This window comes from Cricetulus griseus, chromosome 2 (genome assembly GCF_003668045.3).
Source record: "Cricetulus griseus strain 17A/GY chromosome 2, alternate assembly CriGri-PICRH-1.0, whole genome shotgun sequence".
NCBI lineage: Eukaryota > Metazoa > Chordata > Mammalia > Rodentia > Cricetidae > Cricetulus > Cricetulus griseus.
In genome coordinates, this window is record NC_048595.1 from 357,168,682 (window position 1) to 357,184,560 (window position 15,879).

The following is a 15,879-nucleotide window of genomic DNA, read 5'->3' on the forward strand; positions in this document are numbered from 1 at the left end:
AAGGCTTCTTTTCTGTGTCATGGTGGAATTCATTGGACTTGTCAGGTTCTCCGACTCAGGGGTCTCCTTCCTGCCAGTGGTAATGGTGAATCTGTGCTTGCTGTTGGTTACTAGAGCCAGCACACCACTCTCAGATTGGTTCTAGACAATTCTGAAGTGAGCAAAAATCTATACCATGCACATTCTACAATAGAAAGGCCAACACAACTTTTATAGATTGTTAATAACAAAAAGTGTTATTTTGTTTTTATTTTTTCTTATTTTTTGAAATAGATTCTTATCTTCTACAAAACACCCTGACCACAGTTTTCACTCCCTCCTCTCCTCCCAGCTCCACCCCCTTTGTTCCCATCCCCCCTGCATTTTTATGTGTTTTAGCTGTCATGTATAGTTCAGTTCAACAACAGAAATCTTTTAGCACATAGAAAAATAACTGTGAGTTACAGTTATGTCTTCAAGACATTTGTGAACAATATTCAGCGAGAGATGCCTTTTCAGTAATGGCTTCCACACTCACATCTAAGTTTCTCTAAGCACTGGAAATGCAACTTGGGAACAGATTGGGAAATGGAGGTAGAAGACTGAATGCACTTCGAAGCACTCTACATTTTCTTTATTATCATTATTGAGGGAGGACAAGAGGATGAACACACTACAGTGCACTTGTGGGGGTCAGAGGACAACGCTGGGAAATTGGTTCTCCCTTCCACTTTTAAGTGGGCTTTGGGGATTGAACTTAGTCTGTCTTCTGCTACAAGCCTTTTACCCACTGAGCAACTACTCCAACTGCTAAAAGAATTTTCAGCAAAATTTATCAACACCAAGAAAATTGTGAACTAATGTTTCATTTCGTGGTTACTAGGAAGCAACAACACTGTTGTTTTCACCAATTTCTGCCAAAAATAAAGGCATCAAAAGTAAGGCCACATAGTTCTATGGGCTCCAAACTGCTCTACCATGTAGAAATAAACAGACCCAAATTTCCAGGCTGCTTCTAGAAGCACTGACTATTCAGGTTGACACACTGGGAACTTTTTTAAAAATAGGTTCTCCTCTCATATAATTCATCCCAACCGCAGTTTCCCCTTCCTTCACTCTTCCCATTTCCCCTCCCCCAGGTTCCACTCCTCCTCCATCTCCCTTCCGAAAAGAGAAGGTCTCCAAGAGACAACAAACATAACAAAATACAACAAGGTTGACTGAGGCTAGACAAGGGAACACGACAGGAGGAAAAGTCCCAAGAGCATGCAAAGACACACCTGCTCCCACAGTTAGGAATTCCACAAAAACATCAAGTTTACAGTCACAACAGACATGAGGGAGAACTGGTGTAGACCCCTGCAGGGCCCCTGCTTCCTGCTCACAGCATTTGAACACAAACATTCATGCAAGTATACATGTGTGCACCCACACATACTGGGGTGGTGACACTTTGACAAAGAAGAATTTAAAGCTAGAAATGTTAGGGGATATCAACCAAAACACCCCTTTGGTCAGATCTTTGCTGCACTTACCAGCCTTCCCAAGGGTATTTGGATTGAGCAGAGAAGATCCTACACAGGGTTTCTCTGTTTGAGAAGCTGAAATGAGTATAACTTACCCAATAACTAGACAGAGTCTTCACAGCTTGGGATATTGCCTTCTGAAAAGATTCAGAGACCTTTTTCTCCAAGAAGTAGAGGGCATGGACAGGAGCATAGCTGTTTTGGCTACTACTGTTTGCCTATGGAATGGCCCATGAAGGCACGTGTTCTATTGAAGTTTTAATCCCTGATGCTGTATTCAAAGGTGGTGAGGCTCTGGGGATGTGATTGGATTTGAGGACTCAAACCTACTCAGTTAAATTAATGTATCACTTGATGATCACAGAGGAAGGTGACAGAAAGTAGCCAGTAGCATTCTGCTACCACAAGGTGAGCTTCTGTCCTCCAAGCTCTCCCTGGACCACAGTGTGTGTGTGTGTGTGTGTGTGTGTGTGTGTGTGTGTGTGTGTGTGTGTGTGTGTGTAATTCCACTTATTTGGACTTTAAGTTGAAGAAACTCCTGAAACCCAGAGCCAAATAACCATTGTCTTCATTAAGTTGTTTTGTTGTAGGATGGAAAGCATCCTATTGATGTTAATGTCATCAAAGTTCAGAGGTGCTGATGATAGCAACAGATTATATAACTCCTCTCAAATCACAGCCTCCAGTATTTGATTTACTTAAGTTTTAAATGAAGATGACATTAGTTTTTTCTATAATACTGTAGTCGGGTCACATGCTATCATGAAATACTGGAGATTGGATGGTTCAAACAGCAAACATTTATTTGTTGTGGTTCTGGACTGGAAGACACATTTCTGCTTATTTTTATATTTGAGGAACTGACTCTCTGACATGTATCTAGAAAGTGACTTTATGCTCTAGTAAATGTTCTAGACTTTGGCCTTTCAAAGAAAGCTAGTGGAAGAAGAAAAAATGCCCAAAGTGAGTGGTTTTCTATGATAAAGCCATCCTGCAACCCACATCACCACTGCACTCACTCTGAATCAGCCTACCTTGGACTGCAATTTTTTTATTAGTGTGAAAGAGCTCTCACATCACTCAGGCTTGTTATTGAGTTTTTAATTAATAGTAATGTCTTGTATTTATATAGTTACCATCTCAGAGGAAATCCAAGTGCTTCAGTATTGAGGAATTACGATATATCTCCAAACTCTTCTGCCAAATCCAAAAATTGGGTATTTCAAGTGCATTTTAAGTAAGAAAGACAAAGTCAGAAAGGCTAAGTCACTGGCTATGATGAATTCCAGAATCTAAGACTAAATGCAGCAATTAAAACCTAGTCATCTTGACTTGTAATTCTGGCTGTTCCCTCTAAACAAGTAGTCAGTTAGGTCAACTCCTGTCATTCCTGTAGGAAAAGTAAACTTCAACAAGGATTGTGTGTGTGTGTGTGTGTGTGTGTGTGTGTGTGTGTGTGTGTGTGTGTGTGTGTGTGTGTGTGTCTGTGATTCTCACAATGGACAGAGCATATTTTCCCTGATATTTTGTGACATAGAAGACTTTGCCTCAAAGATGTGTTACTTACCAGGTTGCACACTTTTTTTATGACATGGAAATGTCTCTGCAAGGTGTTTAGTTACATACACAAGAAACTTTTCCTCTGCTAAGGTTGTGGGAATAGACAAAATTCTGCCTTCCTTTTTACAAGGACTAGATATGTTCATCACCTGCTTGGCATTGTTTCAGCTGATGAATGTATGGAAGGGAGGGAAAGAAGAAGAAATGAAAAGGGAAGGGCAAGAGGAAGGAAAGTGAGGGAGGGAGGAGGGAGGAGGGAGGAGGGAGGAGGAGGGAGGGAGGGAGGGAAGGAGGGGCAGGCAATTTCCTAAAGATGGAGCATTTCCCAACCCTCACTCACCAAGCCTCTGGTAAATCAGTGATCTTTAAATCACTCATTGTGCCCTATTCTGTTGGTGCAAACCCCACCATTTTTCTCTCTGTGAAGACTTGTTTTCCTTTCTGTAGTCTACTTATGACTTCTCTGCTCTTCAAAGTTAGGTTCACAACATTTTTGTTTCCCCAAAGCTTTGCGTAGATGTTAGATTGCTAATGAATTATCTGTTGTCTGGGACATTTGAATCACCCAGGGGCAAAAACAATTCCAAATGATAGTTGAATGTCTGTGTCCCTATTTCTCTATTTGAAATATAACTCAAAGCACATGTTCGAGCCCCCACTAGTTTCATTTACCCCTTCCCTCCTTACAGCCTTAAGTTTAATAGTTATTATTTTCATATTTTTATACCTTCATCACATGTATGCACTAATAAACAATGTACAGCATTTTTCTCTTCAGTCATGCCTGTAAGAAGCTTTCATTTCTTCCCACTGTGATTTTGAGATTTTTATTATGGTTTCAAGATATCCATGGTTGCGTCATCTCTCACTTCCATCCCAGTTCCTAACATACTGCATGAGACACAGTTGGTACAATGTTAAGTTTTTAAAAAAATGAACACAAGGATTGAAAGCAATGGAATACTTCTATGTGTACTCTGAGTCAGGATGCTGGAAGGGATTTTCCATAATGACAGCTGAACTCTCCCCATGTTAATGAGTTACCTCTAAGTAATGTGCAGCTCTACCTAGCAAGAAGTAGTTTACCTGTGGCTACCCTATTCCTCAGAATGCTGTGTTCTCTGATAATGTTGAGTAACAGTGATTAGTCTTTTGTTTGTTATTCTTGATCTTTACACAAAATAATGATTCCAACTTTGAATTGTCAATAGTCATTTTCTTTCCTTGAATTTTAGGCCTCATTGTCCATGAAGGAGCTGCAGTTTACAGAGTGTTTAAGCGATGGCGAGCTGTTAATTTGCACTGGGATGTATTAAATTATGACAAAGCCACAGACATTGAAGAAAGCAGCCGAGGGGAGTCTTCCACAAGTAGGACTTTGTGGTTGCCGCTGTCAGCCCTGAGGAACAGGAACTTGGTCCACCCAACGCAGCTAACCTCACCACGGTTCCAGTGTGGCTATGTGCTATTACATCTATTCAATCGAATGAGGGCCCATGAAGATGTGTCGGAAGATGATGGCTCCGGGGAGGTGGTCATGAGAGTGACATCCGTGTGACAGATGTACACAGCAGCAGAGAGTGGCGCTCTGCACATTTCGGAATGTAATTGCAATGAATGGCAAAACCATAGCACTTCTAATCGTACATCCATGAACTTTTTAAAATCTATGCTTTTTATATGAACATTTGAATTGCAAATACATTTTTCTGAAAAAAAGGGGCTCCTTGTTTGCTTTGTGACTTACATCTTTTTAAAGTTAGCTATTGAAATTGTCATGCACATCATTCAACTCTACATGGTTAAAAGAATAATGAAAGTTATCATTAAGACCTAAGGTATTTTTCGTGCTTATTTTAAATATATGTGTATCAAACTTTTTTGCCACATGTATAGTGTTTCAGGTGCAGTACAAATGAGTCAGTTCATAATTCTGCAGGCAGGGTCCACAGAGCCTGTCTCAGGCACACCCTCCAGGTTACCAAACTTGTAACAACAAACATCTGTTCCCGTGGTTGTGATAACCAAATGTTCTGGATTGATTTTGCTCTTTTGAATCAGCATGGTGGATGTTAAAGGAGGAAGACAGACACTGTTTAAGATGGCAAAGTTGCAGTTCATGCCTAACAGCCAGTGGTATCCTGAGTACATGCAGCCCTTGAAAGCTCAGCTTACCCTAACATTTCAGGTGCTGTAATCACGGAGGCTCACAAAACAGTCTGTTCACATCAGCACAGCCTAATAAGCTGTTGTAATTGATTTGGTAAATAATCAGTGTCTTGAATTATTGTAGTCATTTCCCTCTTAATGAAAGCATATATGCCTGCTTAATCACCTAAACATTAGCCCTGCTCCTTGGCTTAAAGAAGTTCTGAGGAATATCTCCACCTACCAACAGCGAAGATCTTTCTGTTCCTCTGGATAGTCTAGACTTTTTTTCTGAACAGAAGAAAAGAAAAATTAAGCCTTTGACTTCCCAGAAACAGGGTTCTAACTAGTGGTACTTGGCAATTATCTACAATCCATCCTTATAATGAAATGATTGACACATATTTCAGGGCAATAACTAAATGTACAAGGAGGTAGGCAGGCACGATTGGGAAGTTTAAGCCTGCTGGTAATTTGAAGTTCATAGCCAGATCTAAAAGCTTAGGAAACAAAATGTTCTCCATTCTATTCTCTAAAAATAATGTTGGAGTCATTAACAACATTATTGTTTGTGTTTATAAATATAACTAAAATTGCTCCATAGAAAATGCTCTTTATTTTGGAAATAATATTTTTCCAGTTACAATTCTGTGTCGCAAACAATGAAAAGGTGACAATTTTTAGAAATGTGAAGAATGAATCACAAAGCTACGCAGGGAGGAGAATTCTTCCATTATTTAGGGGCTGATCCAGGAAGTGAGGGTATCAGGTATTCTATTCCAAACAGAGTTTGTTTGTTTATTTTAGTCTGGCACTATGTGGCACAGTTCTGGGAGAGGCTCCTGGAGAGTTTAGCAACACACCATTTAATGTGGAACAATTTTAGTTACTTTTAGCATCCCAGTATAGAGAATTGTATTAATAATAGTTTATTAATAGATTTTCAGCACATTTTAGTCTTAACAGTTGTCACTGGGATATGGTGGAACCTGGATCCTGAAGCCTGAGTGGTCATTTGAACATCAGAAGAGAAGAAGCAATGAACAGTCTAGGGAGAAGGGGACATGTTTTTTTACAAAAGTAGGGGTACTGTGTGTAAGGGAGTGCAGTGTACAGGTCAAGACATGGTCCCTCCTCACCAGGGTGACTTGAATATAGGACTGGATCCCACAAGGATGCATGAACAAAAAAGAAGACTTGGCAATATCAGTTCTGGGACCTCAGCATTTTCTCTGCATCCATTAGAGCAAGTAGTGTAAGACAACAGGACACTAGAGTGAGCATCTTATAGGCCAGCTATGTTTCCTCTCTCTCCTCTCAGGAGACATCAAACCACAATTCTGAAAAGGAAAGCTGGTCACAGTCTCAGGAAATAGAAGATGGCTTCTTTATTATTAAAAGCTCCTAAAGCACTTCACAGTAATTAAGTTTTGTCATCTGGTATTTCTTTAATATAAAATTTCTACATTACACTAACTATATGCCAGAATAGGGCTTGGATTATACTCAGTGGTAGAGTTTTTATCTCACATGGTCCTTGTGTTCTATTGTTAGTAACACAAACACACACACACACACACACACACAGAGAGAGAGAGAGAGAGAGAGAGAGAGAGAGAGAGAGAGAGAGAGACAGAGACAGAGACAGAGACAGAGAGAGGAGAGAGAGTGAGAGAGAGTTTACAGTTTACTTTTAATTACACATTTCAAACACTTTTTTGTGACAGGTGACAGGGTTTCTCTGTATAACAGCCCTGGCTGTCCTGGAACTCCCTTTGTGAACCAGGCTGGTTTCACAGAGATCTGCCTGCCTTTGCCTCCCAAGTGAGTGTTGGGATGAAAGGCATGCACCACCATGCCCAGTTTAGTTACACATTTTAATGACAATAATTTCTTTAAATTTCTGATGATTATATGCTTTCCTAAGTTCTTCCAATTACAAACCAATAGCAACGTTTGAATTTATCTATGTAATATATTTGATATGGCAATCATATACATTATCCGGAGTAAAATTATATGATTATTACAATAATTTAATATCCTATATATCAGAAAATAGCCGAATGAAGATCTTGATACTTTACACAATTGGCTTCATTCTTACCAGTTAAAGAAAAATAATACTGTCATATGAGCATGGATCAAAATTGCAGCAAGTGCTGTAGTTTGCAGTAAACTCAAAGCTCTGGCCCCAGTAGTATCTAGACATTAATTAGGCAAGGCTATTAAAGTTGTTCTAAACAACTTTGTCCTAAAAACTATAGATCAGTTGGAGTCAATGGGAGATTGAAAGTAATGTGTAATTCCCTCAAGTTTTCATGTATAATTTTTGTAAACGTGTAAACCTAACCCCCAAAACACTCTATATACACTTTCCAAAACAAGACAGCAGCCTCTGCATGTTCTTAACTTCTCTTGTTTCCAGCTGTTTTCTGTTTTCAAAGTGACTCTCCCTTTCTGTCTGACACCACAAGAGAAGTCAGAAAGGTATGCACTGAGATATCTCTGTCTGTCTGTCTTCTCTCTCTCTCTCTCTCTCTCTCTCTCTCTCTCTCTCTCTCTCTGCGTGTGTGTGTGTGTGTGTGTGTGTGTGTGTGTGTGTGTGTGTGTGTGTGTGTGTATGTTTTACTGGTGATAACAAGCACTCTAACACTGATCTATATTCCAGCCCCCCTTTTTTCACTTTTTATTTTGAGACAGGATCTTCAACGCTGGTTTTCAACTTGTGATCCACCTGCCCTATCATCCCAAGGATCAGGTCTGTACCATCACAGGGAACAGGCATTTAGAGTATATAGAGGAAGTAGTTAAGTGTGGTGATAGGAGTTATATTCAGTAAAAGATAACATGGGGTAGATACAGGGCTCTAGTGGTCAATGGTGGTTTGCCAAGAAGACACCTTTCTCTGAAAGCTGGACAGTCAGGAGCGGACTGAAAGTGCTGAGGAAGAACGTGCAAGCAAAAATAGATGTATGGGGGAAGGAAAGGAATACCATATGAGGGGTATATAAGGAGAGAAAATGAGTGAGCTGTACAGAATAGCTCTTGTGAAGTGAGGGATGGCACAGCCATGTGTCAACCTGAGTTAGGGAGCTTAGTGTGGGATGATGTTGAAGAACCATTCTATGTCTCTGTTCCTACAAAACTCAGGGCATGTCTGAGTCTGAAGGTCAGGGATAAGATCTCAGAAATTAACTCCTGTGTATGTGTGGGGGAGACAGAAGGATGGAGGGATGGAGGGAGAGGGGGAAGGAGGGAGGGAAGAAGAGAGGGAAGGAGTGAGAGAGGGAGGGAGGAAGGGAGGGTGGGAGGGAGGGAGGGAGGAAGAATATGATGAGGATTGTACAGAGTCAGGAGAAAAACTAAAAGATATAAATGTTCAAAGGCCAAGGGGAAGGACTGTTTCTAAATGGAAGACCTCAAGAGTTACCAAACATGGCTTAAAAGTAAGACCAAGGCCAGGGAAGTAGGCCAGGGAAGTACTCCTATTCAAAAAGAATAGGAATAACCAGAGCCTTGGTGCTTTCCACAAAAAGAGATTCCAATGAAATTTCAGGTGAAAAAAAGTCTGGACTAATCATGAAACATGGTGCAAAGCCTAAGGCGGTTATTTTCTCAAAGCAGGGCTCCTCCTCCTCCTCCTCCTCCTCCTCCTCCTCCTCCTCCTCCTCCTTCTCCTGTTATTTTCCCTTCCTACAAGTTCCTTCTGGTTGTCTCTCCACTCCAGATGTGACTGCTGTGAGCCTGGGTAAGTAGTGTAGGAAAGGAACTGGATTGCCTAAGGTGTGACTGAGGAAGCAAGTCTGCAGGACCTCAAGGAGATACTCTTTGTATAGGCCTCCTACAGAGAGTGGGAAGGAAGGGACCTTCTGTATGCACTTAAGCTTCAGTAGGAGGGAGAAACTAAACACCATTAGACACAGAGCTTTGTGAAAGCACATAGGGATCTGCTAACTGATTCATTCTATCTTTCTTTTCTTATAGTCTGTTATTTAATAATGTGTTGAGAATTTTACACATGCATATAATGTTTTGATAAAATCCACTCATTCCCTCCCCTATCCCCCATACCACTATCAACTCCAAACTTCATATATTCTTTTAGAAAAACCTACTGAATCAACTTAGTGCTGCCTGCATGAGCTTATGTATAGGGCCATCTTCTGGAGAATGGGTAGCTTCTCATGGGGTGCATCCATGAAGAAAATGGACTCTCCCTCTCAAGCAGCCATCAACCTCCATCCAGTAGCTCTGCAACTAGGGGTGTGACATCACGCCTCCTTGCATCATCCATACTGGATTTGGACTGACTTGATCTGGCACAAATTTCTTGCATACAGTAAGAGACAACACATCTTATACTAACACTAGCCAAACCCAAACTCTCTTTGAAATCCTGACCCTCTGCCACCTCTATAAGATGAATTACATTCTTGCAGTTAGTTATTCAAAGCAGATTTGGTGTCATCTCTCCATACTCCACTTCTTTGCATCCTCATTCAGTCTGCTTATTGTTTTAACATTTTCCTCAGATGGAATCCCTGGAGATCACCTCCCTTGCTGGTCTAAGCCTCTATCATCTCTAATGGAAACTGTTACAAGAGCTTGAAAAAGCCAATTACACTGAGTTGGCTTACTTCCTCCAAAAGTTAATGACCATCTAGGACATCAGAGAGTGACTGAAGCTGGAAATAAGAGTTTAATGAAGCTTATTAGTTAAGATGAAGATGAAGACAGAATTCAAAAGAAAATGGCCTCAATGGCATATCCAATGTCTTTGTCAGGCTACATGAAAACAGGCAGGGCTGCAGCCATACACGGAAGGGCACTTCCACTTACTGAATTTTAGTGCTATATTTTCAAGCACATCCACATATATGCCCAGAAAATTATTACACATGAAAGAAGCATCTCTGGCTATAATTGGAAGCAAATACTTTAATACTCATTTTTCCAAAGATAGAGGACTTGTGTCACAATGTCCTGTAGAAAATTTTACACACAAACACATGTGTACATGTGCATGCACACCCAATCTATCATCTATCTATACATACATATCTATATGTACATGAATTAGTACACTATATGTATATACATGTGTATACACACACATGTATATACATACAGACACATGTGAGTCTCAGTTTTCAGTTTAAGAAATGGTTCTTTTAAATACCCTTTGCCACATGAAGTAATGTAGTTTTCAATAACTTAGATGTACTTGAGTGGGCATCCTTCTTCCATATCGTACTTGATTTCCCATCTCTTAGGGGTTCCAGTAAGCTTCTTCCCCAGGGAAATAAGAGTATAGTAATAAAATCAGAGTCAAAACTGAAAAAAAAAACTATTGCTTACATCAGAAAAAGTACAAATAGCCTTAAAGGAGGAGTAAATAATGTGTTTTTCTTATGCTTTTTATCCTTCCATAGAAAAAGGGGGAACCATTAATTAGTAATACAATAAATTATTTTTCCCAAGTTATACTTGGTTCTCCTTGAAATTTGAAAAAGAGTCCTTAAAGTATTTTGAAAATTTCAACATCAGCATCTATGGGCAGAGTACCCATTGTAAGTGCAGGAAGGAGTCAGGTAGCCTCAGAGACAAAGGAAATGCTAAATGCAGGAGAAGGACCTGGGAGAAAGCGCAGCATCCATTGTTCACAGATTTAAACTTTATTGTTTACTTCCATCTGAGAGAATTAAAGGGAATGGAATTCTAGCAGCAGATTTTGTTTGGCACCCAGGAGAATCATACTTCAATAACATCTGTTCCACTGGAGATTGCCAGGTAATCATATTTATGAACACTTTGCATAAATGTCCTTCCAAATAAAAGCAAATTAAATTTATAGACAGAAGTACTAGATGAAAAGATTTTACAGTCTATTCTTTTACAAGAAACACTCAAGAATATTATTTAGGTCTATCTTCTTCTGTCTCCGTCAGAATTAAGTTGAATCAAGATGATAGGTTAAAATTTTCTATAGGACCTTATGACATAAGTCCTTTATGTTTGGGAAAAATTAGTACTAAAATTTTATTCCCAGTTATATCTAGAGACACTTTTTTCATATGTGATAATTTTCTGAGTGTACATAGGCATGCACTTGATAACATTGCACTAAAGTTCAGTAAGTGGATTTGTTTCTGCAACATATACAAGCTGTAACAGTGGGTGTCACTGGGACTATAGTTGAAGGTTCTATAGTTCCTCACAGACTTATCTCAAGATATAATCAAGGTTTTTTTTTTAGAATAAATCTCTTAAGTGTGAGATCACAACATTCTACAGGACACAAAGGCAATTATTAGCACCACTTGTGTTCTCTTTTTCACAAGGTCTCTGCCAGAAGAATACAGGCACTTAGTTAGGGACATGGAGTGGGGAAAGAGAGATGGTAGCTATTTGTCACAGTCCATCAGAGTAAAGGATTGGGACAGTGTTCAATGTTTCATGCTCCAGTGCCTGGTGTCTTTGTGCCCCCAAGTCATTATGGCAAATCTAATGCTCACCCACCCTGTTTACTCTTTAGAGCCACTTTGACTCAATCCTGGATGTGCTCAGAGGTGTGTAGAACATCTGGCTTCTATCCCAGCTTCATGAGCTCAGTCCAGGTTGAAGGTCTTAAATCCCATCAGCACTCAAGAATGAAAACCAAAAACTTAACTACTATCTTTATGAGTATTATAACTGACACAATAATTGTACATGTTAGTGAAGGAAAGGGTGACAGTTTGATGCATGCATGCAGTATGTACTGATGAATTCAAGTATTTGTAATTCCTTAAACATTGGTCATATTTTTGGGAAAAACTTGTCTCTTCTAGTACTTTATAGATGGCATATTAAATTATCTGCAGGTATTGTCAGTCTCTTACGTTGTGGAACACTACACTTATTCTTTCCATCTAACTGTACTTTGGGACTCATAATCCAACTTCCACTCTATTCTTCTACCTCTCTGTAACACGAATAAATAAAAGACCCAGAGACAGATATTGGGGTTCAACTTGAAGATCAGGGAAGCAAAGCACCCACACTACCAGAGACCTCTTACCTATAAAATGGGGAGTTCCTATCCTCAATGTGGTTGGAGAATGAAAGCCTTCCTATCCTCAGTCTGGAGAATCAATGCCTCCTATTCTCAACATGGCTGGAGAATGAAACCCTGATACTGAGACCTTGCTCCTGCCTTATATACCTCCCTAATTCTGGGATTAAAGTTGTGTGATCCCAGGTGCTGAGATCATCTTTGTGTAAGCTGTTGCTCTTGAGGACTGGATCAATCTTGTATAGATCTGGGTGGTCTTGGACTCCCAGAATCCTAGGATTAAAGTTATGTATCATCACCTCCTAGCTTCTGGCTGCTGGGATTAAAGATGTGTGCCTGGCTTCTATTGCTTATGGCTGACTTTGATTTCTGAATCCTCAGGCAAACTTTAATAAATCATAAATTATTTATCACCACACCCCTCCACTCTACTTCTATGAGATAGACCCTAGCTTTCCTACAAAAATGAGGATGGGCAATAGTTGTTTTTCATTGTGTAGCTCATTATTCTTAAATGCTATTTTCTCCAGTACTATCCATGTAGCCACAATATCAGCACTTCATTCTTTCTCTTTAAAATTCATTTTATTTTAATCACAAATATTATATCACTTCCTTATGTCTCTCCTCCTTTCAACCCATCTCATGCCTCCTCTCTATTTCATATTTTCTCTAATTATTGTTGTTGTATATATACATATATATGCACAAATACACATTGATATACATATATATATGTATACATATATGCATACTATATATGTGTGTATACATACATTGCACACAGACTCTACTAAGTCAGTTCAGTATTGCTCCTATACTTTTAGGGCTTATCATTTGGTATTGGATAGAAAATTAGGGGTTTCACCCATGAGGAAGACTCTTTTTTTTTGTTTGATTTTTGTTTTTTGAGACAGGGTTTCTTTGTGTAGCTTTGGAGCCTGTCCTGGCACACGCTCTGCAGATCAGGCTAGTCTCAAACTCACAGAGATCTGCCTGCTTCTGCCTCCTGAGTGCTAGGATTAAAGGTGTGTGCCACCAATGACAGCCATGAGGAAGACTCTTTAGCCCTCAGTAGTTATTAATTACTTTTATCTCATTATCTTGGGATCCTATGAAATGTCTCCCATTCACACTGGCATATCAAGTGGCATTGTTATTGTTCCAGTCTTATTTGGGTAACCATATTGTTGAGATTACAAATAGATACACACATGTTTTAGGAAGTTGCTACACTAGAAGGTAAGTTTCCATATGACTTTTTGAAGAATAATTTATTCCTCTCTGTATGCCAAGTTTTACTCTATCTGTCCTATTAACCCTCTTTAACTATGTTATTTTTTATGTTCCCATCTTTAAAGCCAACACCTAAGATCCTTTAGTATCTTCCTGACATCTATGGCTATTTCAAATGAGCTATTTGTATTTGCAAATTCAAGGCTAGTATCCAGAAAAGAGAAAAACCTGTGACATTTGTCTTCCTGATTCTGATTACCTTATTCAGCATTATTGATCCCAGCTTTATATTTACCTGTTAATTTAATTATTTGTAACAGCAGATTAATATTTCATTGTGTAAATACACCACATTTTCACTATCCATTAATCTGTTGGACATCTAGGCTGTTTCCATTTCCTGGCTATTGTTAGTGGGTCAGTAATTAAATAATGACCAGGAATCTTTGTAGTAAGATATAGAGTATGCAAGTATGTGTCCAAGAGTGAAACATCTGGATTATATGGTAGGCATATTTTTGACTTTTTGAGGAAACTTTGCACTGATTTCCATAGTAGCTGTGCCATTTTGCAGAACCTCTAGCAGCAAATAGGTTTTCCCTTTCCCCCACATATAAATTAGGCTCTCCTAGAAATGGCTGTATAAATAAGACTGGAACAATGGTTTATCAATGAGCATGTTTTTTATCAATGGGTTTTTCAGTGATCCCACCCCTAGACAAAGAAATATAGGCAACTAATGACTGCTGGGAGGAGAATTAGCCTCTTGTCTCCTAGGGTTGAGCTTATGCAATCCCAGCAGAATTCTTCATAGACCTTGAAAGAAAAATTCTCAACTTTATATGAAAAAAAAGACTCAGGATAGCCAAAACAACCCGGTACAATAAAGGAACTTCTGGACGCATCAGGATCCCTGACTTCAAGCTCTATTACAGAGCTATAGTCCTGAAACAGCTTGGTATTGACACAAAAATAGACAGGTAGACCAATGGAATAGAGTTGAAAACCCTGATATTAACTCACACTCCTATGAACACAAGATTTTTGACAAACAATCCAAATTTATATGATGGAACAAAGAGAACATTTTCAACAAATGGTGCTGGTATAACTGGTTGCTGGCATGTAGAAGACTGCAGATAGACTCAAGCCTATCGCCTTGCCCAAAACTTAAGTCAAAATGGATCAAAGACCTCAACATAAGTCCAGCCAGACTGAACCTATTAGAAGGCAAAGTGGGAAATACCCTTGAATTAATTGGTACAGGAGACCGATTCCTGAACATTACACCAGTAACACAGACATTGAGATCAATAATTGATAAATGGGACTTCCTGAAACTGAGAAGCTTCTGTAAGGCAAAGGACACAGTCAGCAAGACAAAACAACAGCCCACAGACTGGGAAAAGATAATCACCAACCCCACATCTGACAAAGGGCAGATTTCCAAAATATACAAAGAACTCAAGAAGCTAGTCTCCAAAACACCAAACAATCCACTTAAAAAGTGGGGTACAGAACTAAATAGACAATTCTCAATAGAAGAATCTAAAATGGCTGAAAGACACACAAAGTGTTCAACATCCTTAGCCATCAGGGAAATGCAAATCAAAAGAACTCTGAGATACAATTTTACTCCTGTCAGAATGGCCAAAATAAAAAACACCAATGACAGTTCATGCTGGAGAGGATGTGGAGAAAGGGGAACACTTCTCCACTGCTGGTGGGAGTGCAAACTTGTACAGACACTTTGGAAATCAGTATGGTGACTCCTCAAGAAAATAGAAATCAGTCTACCATAAGTATCTACCAGCAATTCCACTCTTAGGCATATACCCAAAAGAAGCACATTCATACAAGGACATCTGTTCAACGATGTTCATAGCAGCACTATTTGTGATAGCCAGAAACTGGAAGCAGCCTAGATGCCGCTCAACTGAAGAATGGATACAGAAAATGTGGTACATTTTCACAATGGAATACTACTCAGCGTAAAAAAACAATGGAATCTTGAAATTTGCAGGGAAGTGTATGGAACTAATAGAAACCATTCTGAGTGAGGTAACCCAATCACAGAAAGAAAAACATGGTGTGTACTCACTCATATGCAGATTTTAGACATAGAATAAAGGATAACCAGCCTACAATCCACACTGCCAGAAAAGTTAGTAAACAAGGAGGACCCTGAGAGAGACACACATGGTCCTCTGGAGAAGGGGAAAGGGCCAAGATCCCCTGAGGAAATTGGGAGCACAGGAAGAGGGGGGGGAGCTAGGAGAATGAGAAGGGAAGAAGAGGAGGGATGCAGAGGACATGAGGAAGCAGATAGTTTGATTCATGGGAAGAATAGAAGATAACAAGAATGGACATACC

General features: G+C 39.5%; 1 protein-coding gene across 2 annotated transcripts in view; it reads left to right on the forward strand.

The window, feature by feature from the left end:
- Marchf11 (membrane associated ring-CH-type finger 11) overlaps nucleotides 1-4,623 on the forward strand; it is a 119,470-nt gene extending 114,847 nt beyond the window's left edge. Inside the window, exon 4 of one of the 2 annotated variants that reach the window (XM_035440625.1) lies at nucleotides 4,301-4,623. In XM_035440625.1, the coding sequence (XP_035296516.1) occupies nucleotides 4,301-4,623 (323 nt within the window). The remainder of the gene's footprint in view (nucleotides 1-4,300) is intronic. The other variant, XM_035440626.1, reaches the window with a different exon arrangement.
- The last annotated feature ends 11,256 nt before the right edge of the window (nucleotides 4,624-15,879 follow it).